General features: G+C 40.6%; 4 protein-coding genes and 1 long non-coding RNA gene across 8 annotated transcripts; 3 read left to right on the forward strand and 2 right to left on the reverse strand.

Annotated features, from left to right (window-relative positions):
• Window positions 1-809: 809 nt before the first annotated feature.
• On the forward strand, window positions 810-6,512 carry lrrc59 (leucine rich repeat containing 59). 2 transcript variants are annotated; one of them, XM_071463063.1, is made up of 8 exons: window positions 810-970; window positions 1,091-1,193; window positions 1,871-1,930; window positions 2,377-2,535; window positions 3,014-3,118; window positions 3,216-3,288; window positions 4,275-4,466; window positions 4,552-6,512. In XM_071463063.1, exons 2-8 carry the CDS (start codon window positions 1,092-1,094, stop codon window positions 4,830-4,832), a joined length of 972 nt encoding a protein of 323 aa, XP_071319164.1. In that variant the 5' UTR covers window positions 810-970; window position 1,091; the 3' UTR covers window positions 4,833-6,512. The 2 variants fall into 2 exon arrangements, with proteins under 2 accessions (XP_071319164.1, XP_071319163.1); XM_071463062.1 differs by having other exon boundaries at window positions 811-970; window positions 4,549-6,512.
• A 641-nt stretch (window positions 6,513-7,153) lies between these two features.
• On the reverse strand, window positions 7,154-12,510 carry nat9 (N-acetyltransferase 9). 2 transcript variants are annotated; one of them, XR_011685115.1, is made up of 7 exons: window positions 12,325-12,510; window positions 11,062-11,171; window positions 10,717-10,857; window positions 10,555-10,614; window positions 9,805-9,899; window positions 8,653-9,715; window positions 7,154-8,304 (listed from the first exon to the last, which is right to left on the reverse strand). XR_011685115.1 is itself a non-coding variant. In XM_071463066.1 (6 exons), exons 1-6 carry the CDS (start codon window positions 12,399-12,401, stop codon window positions 9,566-9,568), a joined length of 633 nt encoding a protein of 210 aa, XP_071319167.1. In that variant the 5' UTR covers window positions 12,402-12,510; the 3' UTR covers window positions 7,154-9,565. The 2 variants fall into 2 exon arrangements, 1 of the variants encoding a protein (XP_071319167.1); XM_071463066.1 differs by having other exon boundaries at window positions 7,154-9,715.
• An 832-nt stretch (window positions 12,511-13,342) lies between these two features.
• On the reverse strand, window positions 13,343-16,973 carry syt15 (synaptotagmin XV). Its single transcript, XM_071462662.1, has 8 exons — window positions 16,835-16,973; window positions 16,564-16,753; window positions 15,772-15,938; window positions 15,302-15,594; window positions 14,457-14,624; window positions 14,252-14,360; window positions 13,985-14,167; window positions 13,343-13,761 (listed from the first exon to the last, which is right to left on the reverse strand). Exons 1-8 carry the CDS (start codon window positions 16,839-16,841, stop codon window positions 13,622-13,624), a joined length of 1,257 nt encoding a protein of 418 aa, XP_071318763.1. The 5' UTR covers window positions 16,842-16,973; the 3' UTR covers window positions 13,343-13,621.
• LOC139608688 (uncharacterized) lies at window positions 15,476-17,036 on the forward strand. Its single transcript, XR_011685076.1, has 3 exons — window positions 15,476-15,607; window positions 16,677-16,794; window positions 16,901-17,036. It is a non-coding gene; the product is annotated as an uncharacterized lncRNA (long non-coding RNA).
• A 2,220-nt stretch (window positions 17,037-19,256) lies between these two features.
• LOC139608918 (uncharacterized) lies at window positions 19,257-23,134 on the forward strand. 2 transcript variants are annotated; one of them, XM_071463060.1, is made up of 2 exons: window positions 19,257-19,660; window positions 20,785-23,134. In XM_071463060.1, exon 2 carries the CDS (start codon window positions 20,803-20,805, stop codon window positions 22,840-22,842), a length of 2,040 nt encoding a protein of 679 aa, XP_071319161.1. In that variant the 5' UTR covers window positions 19,257-19,660; window positions 20,785-20,802; the 3' UTR covers window positions 22,843-23,134. The 2 variants fall into 2 exon arrangements, with proteins under 2 accessions (XP_071319161.1, XP_071319160.1); XM_071463059.1 differs by having other exon boundaries at window positions 20,788-23,134.
• Window positions 23,135-23,791: the final 657 nt, after the last annotated feature.

Below are 23,791 nucleotides of genomic sequence, written 5' to 3' on the forward strand. Positions count from 1 at the left end.
ACTGATTAATTTTATTTTTATTTTTTTATTTTTTATTTTTTATTTTTTATTTTTTATTTTTTATTTTTTATTTTTTATTTTTTATTTTTTATTTTTGTATTTTTCATTAAGTACAAATCTTCTTAGTCACTTTCCACCACTGATTAATTTTTTTTTTAATTTCTTTTTTATTATATTTAATAAGCTTTTATCTAAAGTACAAGTACTGAAAAAATCTTTAAGTACGAATCTTCTTGGTTACTTTCCACCACTGATAAATTTTATTTTTATTTTGTATATTGTATTTTGTATTTTGTATTTTGTATTTTGTATTTTGTATTTTTCATTTTTCATTTTTTATTTTTATCATATTTAATAAGCATTTATCTAAAGTACAAGTACTGAAAAAATCTTTAAGTACAAATCTTCTTAGTCACTTTCCACCACTGATAAATTTTATTTTTATTTTTAATTTATTTTTATTTTTTATTTTTTATCTTTTATTTTGTATTTTGTATTTTGTATTTTTCATTAAGTACAAATCTTCTTAGTCACTTTCCACCACTGATTAATTTTATTTTTATTTTTAATTTATTTTTAATTTTTTTTAAATTTATTTATTTTGTATTTTGTATTTTGTATTTTTCATTAAGTACAAATCTTCTTAGTCACTTTCCACCACTGATTAATTTGATTTTTTTTATTTTTATAATATTTAATATGCTTAGTAAGAGCTCCTGGCTAATGATGGGCTCTTCTCTTCATGGCTGTGCTGCGTCCTCCGGGCTGCAGGGGGCGCTGCTCGCTCTGCGGCTCTGCGCCGTCGCTCAATCAGTGACGTGGATTTTCATTGAGGCAGTCGCCGCTGCCCAGAAGACACAGACTCGCCAACATCACAAGCCTTTCTCTGACTTTCTGCGCTTCCAGGAGCTCATTTCCTCGCTGTCGTTGATCAGGTGTGAGCGCAGCTTCGTCGCAGCTTTACTTTCAGGTGAGCAGATCCTGTGGCGTTCAGGTTTCAGGTGCTTCCTGTTGTGAAACTCGGCTCAGTCCGCTCCTGGCAGTGTTTTATTTCTCACTCCTGTGCGTGTTTCTCTCTCTGGGTCTGCAGGATGAGTAAAAACAGCAAAGTGCTGAACCTGAGGGATAAAATCAGTGGTAATGAAGTGGACCTGAGCCTGTGTAACCTCACAGAGGTGCCGGTCAGAGAGCTGGTAAGAGTGTGTGTCTGTTTGTGTTGTTGAAATGTTGTTAAATTACACAAATAGCACTAAAATAGTGTAAAGACTGGTCCTGCTGTGGTGCTTATTAAATATAATATAAGATTACTCCCGTATTTCCAATTTATGCTACTTTATTCTTCTGTTCTGCTGAATATCTATACCTAGCTATACTAGATTGTACTTCAAAAACATATGATCATCTAAAATATGACGCATTATAATAGATTATATACCCACATAGGTGTTTTTGGTTATTGTGGCTGATCAGATTTGAGATGTGCAAGTAATTTATGCTGCATCAGGAAGAGCTCTAATGGTTTAATTTAAAAATCTCCCTCTGTTTGATCTTATTTTGCAAGATAATAACCCAAGTGGACAAAATATTATCTTGTTCACATAAGATTTAAATATATATATATATATATATATATATATATATATATGTCTTTCGGGACCTTTTGGGAGCTGTTATGCAAAATTCCTGCCATTCTGCAAAATCAGTACTTTAACTCTTTAATGTTTACTTCCATTTTGCTGGTAATACTCCTGTACTTTCACTCAAGCAGAAGGTTGAATTCAGGACTTTTATTTGTAACGTATTTTTACATTTTGGAATCTGCCATTACGCTGTGTATTAAACTGACTCGTGCTATAATTGATCCCAACAGGCTTCATTCCCTAAAGCAACCGTTGTGGACTTGTCTTGCAACAACATTACCTCCCTCCCTGTGAGTATGAACACAATCATCCTGTAGACAAACACAACATTTGACCCCTGATGTATGTGGTTCCCGACCTTTCCCAACGTGTATTTGTTTATTCTGTCATCATGTCTGTCTGAATTTTTCATGATATAGTAGGTCAAGCATTAGGAGCTCTAAAAAGATGAATGTGTTTTACTTTTCCATTAACTACACCCTTAACTACTTGGAGGTGGTTTGGCCTTAAATAATGAGGATTAATGTGAGTTTGAGTTTATTTGAGTCAGTTCTTGAGTCCCTCACACCTTCTGTGTCACTGCAGGAGACTCTGCTGTCTCTACTGATGTGTGTCTATTTAGAGCTGCTTCATTCATCCCGTCATCATTTAACTCCCCTGCTGACGTCTGTGCTGAACAATTAGAGAACATTAAAGACTGACGTTCTCTCTCTTTGTCTGGGTTTCTTTCGTGCAGCCAGAGTTCTGCAATCTGACGCACCTTGTGAAGGTGGATCTGAGTAAAAACCAGCTGACCTGTCTACCGGACGACCTGGGGAACCTGGCCAACCTTCAACATCTGGATCTGTACAACAACAAGCTGACGGTCCTGCCCGTCAGCTTCTCTCAGCTCAGGGTGGGTTCCAGACACGAGCAGAGTTTCCTAATGTCCCAGTAGCAGGAAGCTGCAGTGTCGGTGTGTGTGATATCAGGACTGACACTGTCCAGCGCCTTTAGACTGTTTATACTTCAGTTACAACATGCAGCTGTTCAGATGGATTGACTATCACCTGTTGTTCAGTGGCAAAGCTTCTTTTATTAGGAGTCTCCCACTTTGCTGTTCTTCATCGTCAAAAGATTTTTTTAATTAGAAACCACAGTTGTTTGTAAAGGAAACTTTATTTGGACAGTTTAAAAGCAAGACGGCAAGTTTACAAATAAGAAACACTGATGTTATTTTCTTAAAGGAATAGTTTGACACTGTCTCGCTGAGAGTTGGAGCCTCCGCTGCAGTCAGACATCACATCCTTACTCACATGACCCGTGAGGTGGCTTCTCTGTTTCGATGTCTGACATCATCTATTTAACTTTGGCTTGTGTGTGTTTGACCTCAGAGCCTGAAGTGGTTGGATCTGAAGGACAACCCGCTGGAGCCCGGCCTGGCCAAGGCAGCAGGAGACTGTCTGGATGAGAAGCAGTGCAAACAATGCGCCTCCAAGGTGACGGAGAAATGCAGACGGAGTCATCCATCCACCAGTTTACACATTGTATTTAAATGCAAGTATCTAAAACTAAAGTTGTGTTTCGGTTTGTCAGGTTCTGCAGCACATGAGAGCCATTCAGGACGAGGTCGATCGTGCACGAGAGAAACGCCTTTTGAGGGAAAAAGGTTGGTGTCAGGAAATATTTTTCTTTCAGCATGGAAACTATTTCAGCTGACCAGTTGTCATTGTTTTGATCAATAGATTTAGATCTCAGACCTTTTTGGTACTAACTGAAAAGTTTTAGTAGCACAGAGTATCGAAGACTTTCAAGTCAATGTTTAGTCAGAATCTGAGTCTTGTTCAGATACAAAAAAAAGGTGCAAAATTTTGCATTTTTTATTTTGAAGTTTCATCAAAAGGTAGTTTAAAGTAACAGAAACTCCTGATGTTACCATATCACATGTAACATTTTAATGTTGTCGCTCATTGGGAGGCTAATTTTCACTACTTCATATACAGTTTGATAGTAGATTCCAGTGGTTTCTGACCTGGTTTCAGCCGCCCCTCCCTTGAACTGGGTCACAAAAGAAATACATGGGGGGTTATGGGATGATTAATGTGGTTGGAGAGAACAAAAAGCTAATTCTTCTGCATTTGTGTGTTTTTTCTTTTTTTCCTCCAATCTGTGCTTTCTTGTGAAAAATAGAAAATCTAACATTTGTGTTATTTAATCATAATTATTTGAGTGAAACCACCTGAGAAGTTGAGACAGGAAATGTCTCTTTGGAGCTGCGAACACCTCGTTTTTGTACAAAAATATTATTCTGCAAATGAAGTTGTAACTACAGCTCTCAGAAAATTTAGGGCAATAAAAAGTGCAATATTTCTCCAAACAAACAAACATGATATGCAAATTTTCATATATTTTCATAGATTCATATTTTAGATACACTTCCCAGGGAGATCATCGTGAATAAATATACACATAAAAATCAGAGAATAAAGATTCTCCTTGTACCTCCTGAGAATCATTGCATTTTAAGTTTTCTTCACTATCAAAGTAATGAAAGCAATAAGATGTGGAGCTGAGGATGAACGAGCCTCCTGAGGCACCGTTAAAATAATGTCCTGTCATTAGCACATGTGACATTTTTCTTCATCCCTAAATCAGAGCTGGAGAGGAAGAAGGAGGCCAAGCTGAGGGAGCGGGAGGCCAGGGAGAAGGAGGCTCGTAAACGGGAGAAGGCGGAGGAGAAGGAGAAGAGGAGGAAGGAGTACAACGCTCAGAAGGCGGCCTTGGCTGCACAGGAACAACAGAAGAAGAAGAGCGAGGAGAAGAAGAAAAAGAACGGACAGGCAGCAGGTGGGAATAAAAGCTCTGAATAATAGATGTTTGCAGCGTCTTAGCAGCCGTTCTGATGTCACCCTCTGTCGTTTCACCTCAGCAGATAAAAAGGTTGTTGCAGAATCGGCACCGAAACCTCGGCGTTCTGTCCTCGGCCTGTTGTTCAAGCTCCTCCTCCTGCTGCTGCTGGGATTGGCCGGTGTCGCCGCCGCCTGCCGCCTGACCGACCTGCAGAAGGAAGACGTGTGTGTGCCGATCAACGTCGCCGTGGACGACGGCCTATCCTGGGCCAGAGAGCAGGAGGGTGTGGTCAGGCAGCTGGTGCAAAATCTTTCATCTGCTGCCAAGGAGTTTCTTGAATCCACACAAACGTCTAAGAACTAAACACTCACCTGCCGCCATCAAAACTGGGATCTGCAGGTTTTCCACTCTCACCTGTGAATCCTGGGAATTTTTTTTTTGTTTTTTAATCATGATTCTCATTAAGATGGGCAACCCTGCACCCCTCACCCTGTTTGTGGTGCTGGGAGGTGGAGAGATTGTACAGAAGAGGGACGGAGGAATGTGTTAAATCATCTTAAATTCCTATGGAATTGTTGTCGCTCTTGTATCCTCTTTGTACTACAGCCTGTTTTTAAAAAAAAAAAAAAAAAGAAAAAAAAAAGTCGTCATCTTAAATGTCTCCCTGTCCACCATGTTTTGCACTTTGACCGTGCATTTTCTGTGCACGACATGGAGCGCGGCTTACATTTGAGAGATGCTCGGTGAAATGTCAGGTGGCCCTGTCTGTGCTGCACTGGAGCGTCGAGTCGTGCATCAGCCAATCAGCGCCAGATGTGGCCGTCTGAGCATGTGCAGTGAAGGCCATGTGAATGTAGAGGTCGCTCGTCTTTGCTCTGCACCGCCTTTAAAGTCTTAAATCAGTGAAAGCAGCTAAATCTCACAGCTAATACACAAAATAGAGCCCAACTGATACACGAGCAGATTTCATCGCAGATACATCGGGCGTATATGTCGGCTGATAACTAACAAGAAACTGCAGCACACAAATGCCAAAGATGTGTATGAGGTAATTTAGAAACGAGAGAGCAAAATGTCCTGCTTAGTAAGTATCTGTATCTTGGTCACAAGTCTGTAATCACTAAATTTAAGGGGTACTTATAAAAACATTTTTTGTATTTATGTTAGCAAAAAAAAGTTTCACTATTTTTGCAGGAAAAATTTCTGTCATGAGTAATTGGTCGTCAAATGCAGTTGCTGGTTATTTTTCTGTGGGTCGACTAATCGTTTCAACTCTAGTTAATTTAAAAAAAAAATATGATGATATATTGTCATCAGATCTTTCTTAAACTTCCAAACATCAATATCTGTATTGGCCTTTAAAATCTGGTATCAGTCAGGCTCTTCCCAGCGCACAAAAATGACCACATCATAGATTCTACATGCGTTAGCCCTTTAGCGAGAAACCCTGCCGACATCACAAATAACCATTTTTGAAAATCATGCATCAGACTTCTTGAATGTATTTTTCCTGCTTCTCTCATGTCACTGGTTTCCATTCATATCCATACAGTGTGAAAAGCAATCAGCAGACTCACACTGGACATGACGCTTTCGATAATCCGTCAAATCTACATTAAATATAAATAATAATATAAATAATAAAAACCAGTGGCTGCACAGAAAGGTTGAAAAAATATAGAAACAACAGCAGCAAATTTGCAAAAATAAATAAATAAAAAGATATCTGTAATATAAAGTATTCACGTATTTTGTTGCTAAGGGGATATCACATGTAAAAAATGGTCCTTTTTAAAAGTGCGGTGGTTACAGCATTTAACTTCACATCGACTGGTCAGTAAGTGTTGATCTTGAGCTGGAGGTCACAAGTTTGAACTGCCTTTCTTCTTTTCATCTGACAGATGACTTTCTTGTTCTCTTTCACTTTCATTTGGTGATTTTTGAAATGAAACATGTTTTGCTGCATTTGCTGCACTGGTTCTTGTACAGCTTTGTCCACGCTCAAACATCAGTGTCATTAAATGGCTATGCACTGCAAAAACATTCGAAGGTTGTGTTTTTGTAGTAGAAGAATAACGGCAGTGAAAACACCTCATCAACTAGAGTTAGACCTTCGAATCCAAAGTGAATGAACTGAAAACCATTAAAATGTGTAATAAGATGTTGCATAATAATGTGTATTGTTTGATTTTGGTTTTTTTAATATATAAGTACCAATATGATGCCTGAGTTTTGGCACAAATATCAAATTTTTTTTTTAAATTATTACTTTTTCGACACCTGACACTGAGGAATACAAGTTTCTGTTCAACAAAATAACCCAGAGTTCTCAAATACATTAGGGTTTAATTTTGTCTTAATAAAATTAACAAAACAATTATTTAAAATAATTTTGCTTTTGTACTTATTGCTAAAGAGTAAGTAATAAATATGACTAAGAATCTGAACCGCCATTCAAGGTCGGCTTTTGGTACTTGACACGTTTTGGTCAGTACTGAAAATTTGATAAATCCTAGAGTTAAATCCAAATTGCGTTATTTTAAGTGATTTACTCTTCTGTAACAATTTGAAACTTTTAGTCCCTTAAAGCTTGTTCAGCTTTAAGTGGAGCTGAAGGTGCTGGAGTATGTGACATAAAAACGATTCCATATCACAAAATACATTTATTTCCCTGCTCACAGAAATACACTGAGTTATAGTAAACAAAGAACATGACACCACAAAGTCAGTTTATTCTGGAGCTTTTGATTATATCACATGATCTTCATCAGCAGATAAAGTTTGCCAGTCGTCATGGAATTGGATGATTTTTTTTTTTTAACCACATTGGCCTAAATGCTGCGGTCATGTGATACGATCGAAAGCTCCAGAACAGCTACTAAATAGACCTTGACGCTTTTTCCAAAATCAAAAATAACGACTTATATATTTTTCTGTTTCTACACAAACATGATCTGACTCAGATACAGGGTCAATTTAGACAAACTCAGAATTTCTATAACTCCACTGCACAAACACAGATCCCGAGACGTTGTAAACAAATGTATTTGCATTATGGGTAATATCCATTTCCTGATCCACACATTAGCTCTCAATAGTCAATTGTGCAAACATTAATGTGAATGAGCTCATATGACGATGGACACATGAGACCATAAAGCACCTAATGTGACCGAGAGACTGGGGGAGCAGCTTGTGAAAGCCAGTGACCACACTCACCATTAGCCTGATGACATTCAATTAGCAATCAATTTAGCAAATTTATATCAATCTAGGAAATAAAATATTATAATGAAATTAGTTATTGTGTTTATCACAGTAATGTAAGTGAAGCCAAACTAAGAGCTAGCAGCTCTGAGGCCGTCCTGAGACTGCACTTTGAGCTAAATGCTAACATCAGCATGCTAATGTTTGCTAATATACACAAAGTACGACTGAGGTTGATGGGCTTGTCATTAGTTTTGCAGGTTATGAATGAAAGTCCTGCACTAACTTGTTGGTGGCGCTAGATCAGTTCATCCTGAAGGGAACGTGAATCTCTGGGCCAGACTCATCCAACAGCTGAGGAGATATTACGCTGAAAAACAAAAATGTGAACCTCATGGTGGCGCTAAAGGGAAACAAAGAGGATCACCAAGGTTATCAGGGTTCATCGCCTGAGGACCACGAATGTCTCAACAAAAACAACCCACTGAACTGTGGTTCAGATATTTGACTCATGTTAAATTCTAGGAGGAAATTAATAGATGTAAATAAAAACACATATTTAATGATTTTTTTTTAACCAAAACACCAAAACCAAAACATGAAAAGGACGTTTTTTGTTAGTTTTTTTCTTCCAGCAATAAATATTGCCTGCAATCTTCCTGTCAAGCTTTGCACAGCCCAAACAAAAGCTTGTGTGTTGCCTGAAAGGCAAAACCCAGGGCAAAAAAAGGCCTAAAGCAGAATTACAACAAACATGAACATTTTGATCAACTCTTATTATTCTCTCATATGGATTTAGACAGATGGACACTAAAAGTTCAAGAGAGTTTAGGGACTAAATAACTGAAATTGTAAAAGTGGGACAGTGAAATTACTGATTATTATTCCCACAGAAAACATTCTGAGACAAGATTATCACTAATAAGATTTAGAAAAACAAAAAAAAACATCCAAATAAATATTTGCCTCACTTTACTTGAGCTGATTTGTCCATAACTCCACTGGAAAAGTTGGACATAACACACTGAGGCTTCATTTCACATTCAGGGTCATGTGGTGCAAAATGAAAGGCATTGGATCAATAAAGCTCATGCACTTTAATCTCGACCACCAGCCTTCCGGTCCTGAATGAGAAAATTATGAGAAATGAAGCCGACTAATGCTGCAATTAGGAGGAAAATGAGACAAACATGTTTGCTGAAGTGCACAGGAGATGTGTTTCACTCAAATAGAAATGCTTGAATTTAAAAAACAACTTTTTTAAACCCGAAGTTTTTCGGGCACACGCCAAAAACTACATACAGAATTAGTCTAATTAATATTGAACCAAACTTATTTATTTATCAAAACTGCAGCTACAGCACGTGCACTTGTAGACCCATCGATACTGGGATCTTAAAAAAGTTTACACAGGCAGAATCATGAGGCTTTGAGCTTCACAGTCATGTAAAGTTTATAAAAATTGTGCGAGAACTCAATTGGATGCCTACCCAAATAAAATGAACCACTTCCACTAGAAACCACCAGATGTTTCTATCTTTCATCCTTCAGCTCTGTCCTTCTCAGAGACCACCACAAACGCTTTTTTAAATGCATATAAGGCTTCATAATACTTTCCCCATTAAAACTGTCATTGGGGAAACAGCCACTTTAATGGAACTTTGTGGGCTTTTAGCGTGGAAGGAAAAGCTCTTCTTCTTCCTGTGGTTTTCGATTTATAAAGGAGCACTTTGACATTTTGGAAAATGCACTCACAGGTATTTGCTTTCATGCTGGTAACTCTGTGTGTGTGCAAGCATGAGTCCAAACGACACGCCAGTTTTCAGCCTGGTCACATGATCTGCATCAAAGCAGGAAGTCTTTAGGACGTTAGAGCGCAGCACAACACTTCACTGTGAAACCAGCTCCTGTCTGTTGCTGCAGGTCTGCCTGTAGTCCCTCTCCTTCATGAAGGTGGCGTCGTCGAGCAGCTTCGTCCGAACAGACTCGTCCACCGTCATCTCCAGGGTCACCTCTTTGAACACCTTACACACCGACACCTGCCACAGACACGAGGACGATGGTTAGAGACACTTGCGAAGCTTTCTTGTTCTCAGGCTTCTCACACGGTGAGAATCGTCGTCTTTACCTCTTGGAAGTGGAGTTTCTTGAACATGCCGATGCTGATCTCGTTGTCCAGCCCGATTTTCGCTTGAAACTTTCTGACCCCGAGTTTGGCGACTCCTGGTGGAAGACAAGACGCTGATCACCACCATTCACGCTCAGACATTCACACTCAGTTTGCTCTGCGGTGGTGGATGCAGTCTGCAGTGAGTTAAAACTTTAAAAAATTATATCAAAGCCACTATATGCACAATCTTATGTGATGATGGCATCTTTCAGATTTTTCCCAAAAAGTTTTTGTTTGCTGAAATAAATTCTGGTGAAAGTTGGTGCAGTGTATGTGCGGCTTTCTGCCACAGTGTCAGGTTTGTTGTTGTTGTTGTTGTCAGATTTCAGATTTCAGATTTTTTGTTTTGCTTTGCCATAAAAATCAGTCGCAAGTGACGTATCTGTCCCGTCATTTTCAGTCGACACAGGAGCTGCAGCAGTGATTACTGGGAGCGGTTGAAAAATAATACGACAAATGTTATTTCTGTAAATCAACTTCAGCAACAATCAATCTAATCCACTGTTGTCGCTGTTGATGTGGATGTACTGGCAAAGACGACACTAAACCGACTTGAACAACTGAAAAACTGAAAATCGGGCAGAAATTCATGAGGTCTGGAACCAGGAAAACACTGAAGTCAGTGTTTGACCCTGTTCCTCCCTGCAGTAAGTTGAACATTTTACTTTAGGCTGTTAAAAAGCATTAAGGAATCTTCTGACTACTCACCGTAGCTCATCATCATGAGCGTCACCTCCTTCCCGATGCCCCTCCCTCTGTAACTGGGCTCTAATAAAAACAAGATACTTTAAGTTTAAGGAGAATTTGGTGCCATAACGGAATAATATTTATAATAGTAATATTTTCTAACATGAACACACTGGGCCTCACCTGCTATCATGATCTCCAGCTCAGCCAAGGACGGGTCTGTGGGGTCAGTCAGGAAGATGTTGACATCTCCCACCATGCACTGCTCCTCCTCTACACTGGGGTCCGCCCACCGCTGCTTGTCCAGGATGATGAACGTGCACTCTAGCAAAATAAAATAAAACAAATCAAATAAAACAGCTTTTCTTTAAGTAAACTTTAAACTAACAAATCTGAAAGACGATAGTATGAATGTATAAAAAGAGAAAAATAATCATCTCTGGCCTCAGGTTGGTAACCGCTGCTTTAGAGCATTTGTTGTTTTTGTGTTATTTTGTGTGTGCAATTTGCAGGCAGATGACCCCTCACTGTCATTATCCTCCCTCCAGCTCCTCTGCATGTCGTACTCCTGCTCCAGGGTCAGCGGCTCTGAAGCCGTCAGCTGCTGCAGCTCAGGAGACTTCATCCACTCGTGGTACCTGACGAGTGAAACAGAAAGTTGGCTGCAAGTTTCCACAAGTTACACTTAATATTTTATCCAGATACCAAAGTATTGAAGTTACTCTGTTTCAAAGCCTGTTGTGGTAAGACTGAAACCTCCAGAACAGCTGCTAAATAGACCTCGTGTTGAGATTATAGATAGATTTATATTCCTCAAGAAAAGCTTAAAAAAAAAAAAAAAAAAGGTTTTGTTTTCAGAACTAAAATTTGAAAAATCAAAACATTTCAAATGATCCCGACTCTTTTCAAACAACAACAAAGATCTTTCATTTTTGCTTTCTGGAAAAATTCAACACTTATAAACATTTTACTAAGGAAATTCAGAGAGAGAATAACAACACAAAAAGTTTCAGTATTAATTTTAGTAGTAATTTTAGTTATAGATTAGTAATATAAAATATAATCAACAATTACATGATGATGTATTATTGTAGGTTAAGATAAGACTTATTGATCTCTCGGGGGAAATGTACAATCTGTCCAGCAGAATATAAAGTAAATAAAATAAGCCTCCTTTACCAGCTGTAACATTAAAGTGATGGAAACATTCATTCATCAGTGTTTTCATCATTTCACCATTCAGTGTTACAATCTATTCATATAACATACATTATACAGAAATGTGTAAACTATGCACTGAGTATTTTTACGTTTAATGTTAACACTGTCTATCTTTTAAGGCTTAAAATAACTGTAGTCTTATTTTATTTGTCTTTTTATTCAGTGTTAATCCCACTTCATAATTTATTTATCTTACATAACTGGAAGTAGTTTCATCTTACTCATAGTGTCTTGATTTTGTTTTTAATTTGCTGCACTGTGTTAAGCTCACTTGAGCTTTTACGCTGAAATGCTCTGCAAATAAAGATTATTATTATTATTATTATTATTATTGTTGTTATTATTATCAGAACTATTACTGCTGCTGGTGGACTTCACATTAAAACTATATTCAGGTCTCAAATTAAAAGAAAAACCATCAGCCATGTTTAAGCATGGAATTCAAAATAATAAAAGCATGTTGTGAAACTTTTTCAAGGTAAATGGAGACACCAGCAGAGGGAAACGTGACAGAAGAGACAACCTGAATGACAGAATAAAGAAAACAGACCGATCAGCTGTTAGCATTACCTGGGCACGTGCTCTGCATTGTAAGGAACCAACACAACTCTGTGTCCCTCCAGAGACGTGTTCTCATTCACCTTCATGGTGCCAAACCAGAGAGAGGAACCACCGGTGTGACTGAAATTCACCTCAACGCGGATTCACGTCGACGTCCATGTTGGCAGCTCTCACTTCCTGCTTCACCAACTGCGGCTGCGCTCACTGACATAAAGGCGGAAGTCTCCACCTGCTGGACAAAATACAGCTGTTCCCACAGCAGACGGGCAAATAACGAGTTACAATATGTTTTAGAAGAAATAAAGTAAAAATAATAAAAATAATAATCATTGTTAAGCTGCTGCCTCTCCCAGCTCCTAAAGTCGTAAACCTGTAGAGGCTGTCTGCATTTATTATAACCAAATTATCACCAAATGTATTTATTTATTTTACATATCTTTTCTAGATGTTTGGTATTAATTAATATGTTCAGCTATATTCTCATGGATAATAGATTTCTTCCAATTTCTTCCAATATTATTTATGCTTCTCCTCTCTCTCCCTCTCTCTGTCCTCATTCTGCAGGTATCTCTGCCTCGGGAGCAGCAGGATCCAGATCCACCACTACTCATCTTTACTATTACTATTACCTGTCTTTATTATTAATAACGCCATTACCGACACAGCTGTTCCTGGTCTCTCTCTCTTCTCTCCCCTCTCCTCCCCCTCCCCCTCTTTCTATCTTCTCCTAAACCCAACCGGTCGAGGCAGACGGCCGCCCACCCTGAGCCCGGTTCTGTTGGAGGTTTCTTCCTGTTAAAAGGGAGTTTTTCCTCCCCCCTGTCGCCAAGCGCTTGCTCGTTGTGGGAACTGTTGGGTTTTTCTCTGTAACAAAGTAAGGTCTTGACCTTACCCTGTAAAGTGCCTTGAGATAATGTATATTATGATTTGGCGCTATACAAATAAATTGAATTGAATTGAATTTATTTATCTATTTCTAAGGATGGTAAGGGGATAAGAAAGACAGATATTCTGAGTTGTGGTAACTAGAGATGTCTATATTATTCTAGATCAGAGGTAATCACTGTAGTAATATGTCAAAAATGTTTTAACTTTACAACACTGTGGCTTAAACCTACTTCAGAGGACGACTGTGTGCAGCTGTGAGTCTGAGTCTGACCCCTCAAGATTCAGGATTTGCAGACTCCTAAGATTCCTGGTTCAGTTCCTTTACTGGGCTTGGATTTTGAGTTTTGTAAAGAATTAATGCATTTTTTTTTTCATCATTATTTTATTTTTCAATTATTATACGTGCATGCTTTGTGTGCTAAGTGGCCCTGCATAGTGCGTGCCACAGCTTGACGGGCTCCTGGGGAGTGTTGACCATGTCCATCCAGTGCTGCAGCTGTGGGCCCCTGGCGTACATGAAGGGACCCAGCACCAGGACTCCCAGCAGGGCCGGAGGCTCTGGGACAAACATGAAGACAGGTGACTGTTATATTTCATTATATTAGCTTTTTTAATCTGTGAATGGTCAATAAAAGGTTTAATAAACCAAGAATCTTAATATTTGAACTCTAAGTGCAGCTTTTTCGGAACATTTGTCACATCAAAAATAAAAAGTGATCCTCTTTCCCGAAAGAAAAATCCATTGAACGCATTTGAACATTTACTCTGCCTTTACATTCACCTGAGCGGATGTCATTTGGCTGCTGCAGCTCGAACCTCAGACAGGCCTCGTCCAAGTGCTGCGAGCGGAGTTTAAAGGTCATCCTGTGGTCGAAGTGTGGGTCGGTTTCACCTTTCACCACGCAGCTACGCTTGATCTTCACCACCTGAGTGTGTATCTGTAAGCTCACCTGGACGCACACACCTGGGCAACACACACAGATGCTGTAAGATTATAACACACGTTCTCAGATTTACGTCATGCTTTATTGCGGACAGGCCTCTCCACCTGAGCCTGTGAGCAGCTGTAGACCTCGAGCCCTCACAACCACCACAGAGAGGCGCTGCAGAGTCGGACTGTAGCTGAGAGAGATCTGCACGTCGCCCAGCTCTGAACACTGACAGAGAGGACAGAACGATTACGAGCTTGCACAACCAACTTGGAGCACATGCATGCACTGTGTGTGTGTGTGTGTGTGTGTGTTTGTGTATACCTGTGTGTCGTCCTCCGTCTCCAGGTCTCTCCAGAGCACCCTGCCGGCCTGACCAAGCTCCCCCTCCAGAGGAAACAGCACCCTGCCGACCGCGTGGCGTTTGCCGTCTTGTGCCACACTCAGCACACACACACTCAGGGTGCTCTGAGGCACACACACTCCTGACACCTGTGGAGGAAACAAATGCACAACACACAAATTTACCAATAAAATCCACAATAAGTATATTTAAAAAACAAACAACAAAAAAATAAAAAGCAGATGAAAGGCTCCTGGCTGTGCAAATTTCTGATTGTAAAATCAATCAAACAGCCATAAAGTGACACAAAACAACCTCGAAGGGTCACAAAAAGACACAAATCGACCAGAGAGCCACAAAACAAACACAAATTGTCACAAAAACTGACATAAAACTTGCTCCTGTGTCCTGGGGCTCCATTGGCTGATAACCTGTCCATTGCTGTTGGTGGTAAATAGCAGCTATCTATCATTATTTCATATCATTATATTCATAGTTGTTTATTTGGCGTTCATTTACTACACCAAACAAAGAAAAACTATTAACTATTAATAATGTACAGTTTATCATTGCCAAGAATCAGGGCTTTAAATTACAGTATGGTACTTTCACTTTTAAATTATGCTTTTAAATTTGTGTACATGCTTTAGTAAGTTGTGGCTTTATGGTTTTAATGTACATAATTGTCATTGCACCTCAATCTCAGTGGGATTATCTGATTCAAGAAGTATAGGACAGAGCATTCCTGGCTCTACAGTTGTATAATTTCTCCTCCTCCTCTGTGTCTCAGCAGATTTGAAACTTCTGTAAACTTTTGTGTCCTCGCCTGGAAAATGAGGCAGTCACTGAACTCTGGGTCGGGCCCCGTGCCGCGGGCCTTGGCCTGGCGTGGCCGCCGGTCGTCAGGGAGAAGCCGGAGCTCCACCAGCGTGACATTGCCGTGGAAACGGGGAGGGAGGTTGCCCAGACGGAGCAAGGAGACCATGAGCTGCTCGCTGCTGTGTCGGTACTCCACAGAGAAGCAGAGACGGGTGGCCATGCCGGGCGGGGGGGCCACCACCTCGTTCAGAGGAGGGATGGAGTAGAGACCAGCGAGCACCGTTCCCACTGGGTACCAGCCTGAGGGAAACAGGTGGATATAACTAACTGGAGGTTTACAGCTGCAGCTAATGGTTGTTTTCATTATGGGTTAATCTGAAGATCATTTCTGAGTTGAGTGCTGAATTTTGCTTTTAAATTTCAAAATGACTAAAACCATCTTGATACACAGTCAAATAAAAGGAAACAATGACCTACTCCTTACTGAAAGAGACCCACGATGGGCCAGTATGTCCCGCCGAGTCTCCATCTTCATCTCCACCTTCATCTCCACCTCCTCTTTCTCTTCTGTCTCCTCCGTCTCCAGATCATCATGCTTTCGAGTCGTGAAGCGAGGAGGCAGGGTGAAGGGGATCTCACTGGGCCTTTCACACACAAACGTTACTGAACTCCCCTCTGCATCATTTTAACTATCAATACATCCTGTTCGGCTCCATTGTGATATATCGGTGTGACTGGCAGACACATGATATCAGCTCTTAAATTAAAACTAAACGCTCCACAAACCCCATGTGACGGATCGTGCCTTTTAGGTGGAGGTTTTCTCACCTCTGCAAAGGATTTTTTTCACAGTTTCATCTTTGATTTAATCCTGTTTGTGTTTGAAAATGGCGGCTACATTATTTTACTGCTTTTGTGCCATAAAGAAATAAAAATAAAATCTGAATTTGACAGTACATATGAAATCTCAACAAGTGAGTAAGTTGACATTGAGATATTTTTTGTCTTTGACATGTCCTTGGAAATTTTGCAAATATTTCTCCATCTACAATTCAAACTCTTTAAAGATGTATGTTTAATATTTTACTTTAATATTTTTTACTTGTACGTTACTTGAATATTTACATTTTCTGCCAGTTTAAACTTGTGCTCCACTTTTTACTTTGCTGGTTACTTTGCGGATTCTGATTAACAAAAGAAAAGATAATCAACCATGTATTATGACGTATTCTTACAGATTTTATGTGAAATGTGTTTCATGCTACTAACGTGGCCCAGGAGTACTGAGAGACCAGGATCACCGGAGCAGAGCACGCCGGTACTGAAGGCACGGTGGAGAGCAGCTCCTGGTACTGACTCTGGTCCTTCCTCTTCCTCCACAGATAGAACAACATCAGGCCCAGCAGCAGCAGCAGCAGGAGACCCACAGACAGACCGACAGCCAACAGTGACACCTGCTCTGAACAAACAAACACATAAACAAAGGAAAATAAGCCCCGGGTACGTTTCAGACGCTGGTTCTGGTGTAGTTTCCGCTCACCTGCCATGGTTGAGTATTTTTTCAGTTCTAACGCCAGCGGAAGGTAAAATCATTTTGTCTTGTCAGCTTTCACCCTGAAGCTGAAGATACCTCCCACCATCCGTCTTTAAAGTGACCGTCTCTGTGTGTGAGTTTACTGTGTGTGACCCTGGAGGGCAGAGAGCCAACGACACAGATGCCTGGTTCTCACTGCGTCCTGCTGTTATCTGACGTTTAGGTTGGAGACTACGCTCATAGGCCTTTAAAGGACCAAACCACTGATTCAGGATGTTTTAGCCCACTTATAAATGAAATCATTTGTAAACCATGCTGTTGTGTTTTGAATTTCTGCATGTATTTTTGTTGTTGTGTATGTATGTGTATGTGCATATATATATTTATTTATTTATATGAATAGATGTGTATGTATGTATATGTGTATATATGTATGGTTGTTTTTTTGTTTTTTTGGTATGTACATCTAAATGTATGTAGCAAATTGTGTATAATGTGTTAAGACAGGAAAAGATATAAATTGGACGTCAGCTGATGATTAATTTCTATGTAGTGGAGAAGGGGTTAGGATTAAATAAGCTTATGTTTATTCCTACTCCTTTTCGAACATGTTAAGTTTTTATTTTTCTTTTCTTTTTTTGTTTTTTCCTCCTTTCTTTTCTGTTTTCTTTTCTTTTTTGTTTCACATATTCAAAATAAAGCCTTCATTCATTCATTCATGCACCTGCGGACCTCCATTCATTTCCTTAAAGGGTGTTGTATAACGTCCTCTGTGGATCAGAAGATTTCTCAAGTAAAGTCAAGAAAATGACCTGAATGGTGCGTTCAAGATAAAGGTTGCATTATGGGATCCTACGTCTCTGGAGCTTGATACCAGAGAATAAAAGTCTTGGCCACAGCTTCACAGATGCTGCATTAACTTTATGGGATACTTAATCACAAGAAATATCTAGTGCACTTGTGATGCATCATCTCAGTTTGTATTTGCACACAGACATTTTCTAAGAGGTGCTAGGTTCTGGGTTAACTTATGATTTGAGTATAGGTTTTATTTGACTATTTACTGGCTGCAGTGTGAGGCTGAGTGTAAATATTGTTTTGGTTGTAAGTCAGTAAGTTTCTCAACATCTATAAACCCAGATGTTTAACACTGTATGTTTAACACAATCTGTCATATAAACCTAATAGACCAGAAATCACATGGCTGGTATCTGCTGCGGTTACTGAAGTGTTCTGCTCAACATTATGAGGCAGTGGGTTTATACCTGTAACCAAAGAAGGATTTTTATTCTAACTGGTTCACAGAGTTAAATTACCCAACAGGGCTGAATTAGCAACTGCAAAACTTGGTGATTCAGTTAATTGTAAACGTGTTACAGATGCAGAGTGCTGCAGTTGGCTGGTCCTGAGCTTTCATCCCCGCCTTGTACAGAAACTCGATGTTTATAATCTGTTTTTAAAGATTTAGATCCAAGATTCAAGATTCTTGTACAACATGAAGTGAAATGTGCTCTGATTCGGGCACGAGACTGTGCCGTAAGTACATGAATAAATTAAATTAAAAGAGAAAATTAGAAAAGGCAATAAAGGTAATAAAAGGTAATACAATATATAGAAAAAAATATACATATATTCTAAATAAACATTACAATTACAAACAGAAGCTGAACAGTGTGCAAATATAAAAGAATAGAATAGAATATGTACTATGAACTGTAAAGTACATACAGACTTGTATAAGAGTGTGTTTTAGTTGGTACTGTGTATATGGTCCATATTCCTGAATAACAAATGAATTTACACACACAAAACTTGGGACCAGGTGACTGGTTTCTGGTCTGTGTGTATATAAAGCAGCCATAGTGTAACCCACCAGCTGGTCTGTGCTCCTGGGAACTTACACACACATCCCACAGAGGGAGGGAGAGGGGTGATAGGGAACAGCACATATTTCCTAACAGGTTAATCTGGCTGTGACAAAGCAAAGATTAGAGGAAAGAAAAAAATCTATCCTGTTAGTCGTCTCCTTGTCTTTCAGATTTGTCGTCCGACCTCCGGGTAGTCCCCGGTGTAATCCATCACAGTGAACATGAAGTCCACACTGAAATATCTCAACTACTACATAAAGAATTGCCATGATTTTTTATTTATTTATTAATTTTTTTACAGATATATCGTACCTACAGGATGAGTCCCACTGGCTTTGAACCCCTGACTTCACCAAAATAGCTACAATATCCTCTGCATGGATCGGTGCAAAATTTTATTCAGGCGTTCACGGTTCCCAGATGGAGAATCTTTATAACTTCGACAGTCATATCTAACTTTTAATTAGTACAATTTATACAATAATGAGCATTTGAATAACTATATGACTGCCCTGACAGCTGAGCTGATCTTAACTCAGATCAAAATGCTCATTAGCCACTTATGCACCCGCTGTTGTTTCACTTACACACACATGTACACACACTCAGACCGCCCACAGATTGGATGGCAGCTAATGAGATCACAGCTAATCCTCAGAGCTAAAGGCAGAGTAATGGCCCTCTACCTCTCTCTCACACACACACACACATGCACTGACGAAGAGAAATCCCCTTATTCACACTGACGCCAACTTCAACATGACGTCCAGTTATGAGAGAAGAGACAGAGCAGGAGATCGAGCTGAGGGGAAAGTCGCAGGCAAAGCAAACTGAGTGTTTGGGACCGTGAGAGTGGCTGAGGAAGAGTGTGAGGAATGAAGGGAGGAAGGACAGACACCATTTAGCAGCACCTGCTCTGTGGCAGGGCAGAGGGCAAAACGGGCCACAAGGCGTAAACTTAAAGGTAAGAGTTTATTTTTTTCTTTTATCTGACATCACACTGTATGTTTGTGTATATTAACAATCACATATGTGGGTGTTTATTCTTCCAGAGCAGACAAATTATAAAGTACTGTGGGTATCTGCAGGTCAAATGTGGTCAAAACACGTCTAGGTCAGTTTGGGACAGAGGTTGATTAGACAGTATGGCAGGTAGGGTCTGTATAGATGCATATATATATATATATATATGTATGTTTTTAGAGCTTTAAAACTTTAAATAAGCATCTGAACACAATAGGACACAATGTCTCTGACGATAAGAGAAATTAGTTTGTCATATTTTATAACCTCCACCATCCACTCTTTCTGTCTCTCTTTGTCTCTTGTGGCTCTTGTGTCTTCTGTCAACTGGAGACCACAGGCTCTTTGTGAATCCGTCTCAATCGATTCACATTTTATCTCAATAATCAAATAATCTGGATTGTCTAATCTCATTAGGCTAATCTTGTAGTGCTTGTGAATGTGTGGGTGTGTGCGTGTCTGTGCACTCATTGGACAAAGAAAGAAAAGAATAAAGGAAGTGAGAGGAGGAGACTGATGCCACTGTAATGGCTGTTAAATATGAGCAGTACATGCGATGCTAACTGTGGGATATGTATGTCTCACTAACTGACAATGTTATATATATTTTTTTTTAATATTTCACCTTAATGTGTATAAAACTATTCCTTTTCCTGCAGCAGAAGTCTCCACTGGTTGCCAGGCAACATTGATAACAGTGATGACAAGGCTAGGTGTTTCCCACTGTTTCCAGTCTTTATGCTAAGCTAAGCTAAACTGTCATATATGAGACTGGTGTCAATCTTCTCATCCAACTCTCCTCAAGAATAAGTGTAAAATGCAAAATGTCACACTCTTGCTAAGTGTTGCTAATTAGAGACACGACTCTGAATGAATGTTGCTTGATGCTGGATGTGTAGCCTTCGTTAGCAACGGTTAAAGAAAAGTTCAGCAGATGAACCTAAACAGTGATAATCAATGATTAGTTGATTTTTCCACTGCCCCCTAGTGGTCAAAAAAATCTAGCAATTATTTCAAGTTTAGGGATAAAGATCGATTAAACACTAAAATTTACATCTGTCTTAGCAGGTTGGTGCTGTTGCCATGGCAACGCCTGAGCGCCCAGCATCTGAGAGCTACCAGCCGGTCTGTCGCTCAGTCACTCAGTCAGTCTCCTACTCCAGTGAGGCTGGGATTGTGGGACGGGACGATGAGGATGACAAGGCGCCGATTTTCTCCCTCTCTAAGAGTTCCATGGATGTGGTCATGGCGTCAGGTCCGCCGCACAAGCGGGATCCGGCTTGGACCAGAATTGACCTGAGACGCAGCTCCAGCACCAACACACACTCTGAGCAGAACTCGGTGATGCTCCAGCAGCTGCACCCTCACATGTGGCAGCACGTCAGCACCACCAACAACCACCAGTTGTCACTCACAACCCAAAACCTGGACATGCACAGCCGGATCGCCAACGTGCAGCGCTGGAGCGGGTGTAGCGGCAGCACACACAGCCGCAGCAGCACCCCAGAGACGATTGTATGGAAAGGAGGGAACTCACGCCCCTCGAGTCTAAGCCAGGAAGCCCATTGCCCTGCAGCACTGGACTCTCCTATGTCCAAACTTACCTCTCCAACCACACCCTCCCCGTTCGTCTCCCCCCTACAAACGCCTACTTTACCACCTGTAGATCTTTTAACACCTGCTTCGCCACTAACACTGAGCACAAATCAGCAAGAAGACTCACTTGTGTCCTTGCCTGCACCCTCACCACTACCGTCACCTGTGCCGGCTCGACCCTCTTCACCATTGCCATCAAACTCCCCCGATCCCCTCCAGCTCACCAGCACAGACGATGAGTGCTTCCTGGAGAACAATATGCTTTCTTTTCAATTCCCCTCCCCGATCCCGTCCTCTGTTAGTTTAGCAGAAGCAAATGCGTCGTCAGATGTTGGAAGCCTTGTTGACAACGTGATAGAAGAGCTGCACGTTCCTGAAGAATTGCAGTTACCAGAGGGTGAAGGAGTGAGAAGCCCGGAGCAAATGTTGAGCCGCCTCACGCCTCATTCTCCAGCAGAGGGACAAGACTCAGGAAGAGAAGGAGCCTCAGGCTGCCATCTTGAGCTCCCATGGGAAAGCTGTCCAGCAGGGCGACGGTGGAGGTCACCTTTGGTTTCTTCCTTGAGCGACTCGTGGTTGGGTGACTGCCGCAAGTGCAACTTGAACTCCAGAGAGGGCTTCGCAAAGGCTCCAAAGGGTGAGGTGTTCAGGGAGGAAGGTACCATGACTTCACAGCTGGAACTGGTGGACGCAGAAGTGCAGACGATGTCTCCTATCGGCTCCTGGTGGGACCTCAAGAGGAACACCTCCAACATGGGCTCACACTCCATCTTGGGCTCGCCTCCTGGATCAAGGCTGAACCTGAAGTCCTCAGCAGGGTCGAACTCTAATCTGGTGTCCCCGTCTTCCAGCATGTTCCCTGTCGGCAGCGAGGAGGAGGAGGAGGAGAAGCGGGGAGACGACCCGACGTGGGACGTTAACTCTCCTTCATCACACGACCTGGAGAGGAGGAGGTCCTGTCTGAAGATCCAGGGGGAGGATAGGGACGAGCTGGGGAGGAGGAGCAGCATGAAGCAGGTGCAGTGGGATGAGGACGGGATGACGTGGGATGTTCACGGAGCGTCAGTGGACCCAGAGGTGCTGAGCACAGCCATACAGAAACATCTGGATCTCCAGAACAGCCCCGAACCACCGAAACGTTCCTCAAAGAAGAAGAAAGCTCCAAAGCCTCCAATCATATCGAATGTAGTAAAGGCCATGACCCCAGAACTGAATCCGCCTGTGATGACCATTATGTCAACTGTGGTGGAGGGTGAGAGTGGGGAGACTCCAGAGGCACACGGAGGTAAGGAGGTGGAGGAGGAAGGAGGAGGCAAAAAGGAGGAAACAGTAGAAGCTGCTCATAGGATAAACAGAGCAGAGGGGGAAGACACAAAAGAGGAAGAAGAGGAGGAGGTGTACGGAGAGGAAGGCGCCAGCCATCCTAAGTCACCCTCGCGTGGGAGTGGTCACAGCCGAAAGAAGAGTGTGATCCGGTCACTGAGGAGGCCCGGGTGGTGTGGGAGCTCCAGAAAGACAGTTGACTGATCCTGGAGACTAATCAAACCTAATTCCACTGATTATCCATAGCTGCTCAACCCTCAGATTGTACAAAAGCACTGCTAACAAACTGTTTCATGTTTTATCCTGCTGTTATCTAGACTTTACTTTCATCATTTAGTAAAACGCTGGAGATGCAATGTTAGAAAATGTTTTCCTCCACTCACTAGGTTCCACTGTTTAGTGATGGGTAGATTTCAAGTGAGTTACCGGTGAATTAGCAAGACAACAATACACTTTTAAATATAGATGTTCAATAAAACCCGAATTCTTCTTTGCATTTCTGTTGTTCTGACGGTTTTTGTTTTGTTTATTGATGGTTAAAAATAGACGAAGAGACAAAGAACTGAAAAAGCTGACGATAAACAAGTTGACAACAAACGACAGGAGCACAGTTTTCATGTCCCTTTTATACTAATTATATTACAGAAACTGGATTTTGAGTGATCAATATATGTATATGTTCTGTTTTTTTAAATCATAAACACAAAACATAAACCAGCATTTTTCACATGGACATTTAAATGTAATTATTTCATAATGATAAAACACTCTGTGCATCTACTTCACTGCTTTCTGAGGGAAATATTGTACATTTTAATCCACAACACCTCACAGCTAAAGTTACCAACTACTTTGCTTCACTTTTACTTAAGATTAATCATCTTATAAAATATGATGCACTGTTACATATCAAATTACCAAGCAGTATATGCAGTAGTTAAAATTAACTCCATCCTGATCAACTGCAACATTTAAACACTGTCTACATGTTAATGTATCTGTAATAATGAAACTATAACAAAATATTTAAAATAATATAACAATGAAACGTGAAAGGGAAATTCTGCATAATGAATATTTGTGCTTTAAATACTTGAAAAATTATGAATGCAGGACTTTTATTTGTGACAACTTTACTGTGGTATTTTTACTA

The sequence above is a fragment of the Trachinotus anak genome, unplaced genomic scaffold (assembly GCF_046630095.1).
Source record: "Trachinotus anak isolate AG129_WGS33_773 ecotype Australia unplaced genomic scaffold, CSIRO_AGI_Tana_v1 ptg000025l, whole genome shotgun sequence".
NCBI classification, from domain to species: domain Eukaryota; kingdom Metazoa; phylum Chordata; class Actinopteri; order Carangiformes; family Carangidae; genus Trachinotus; species Trachinotus anak.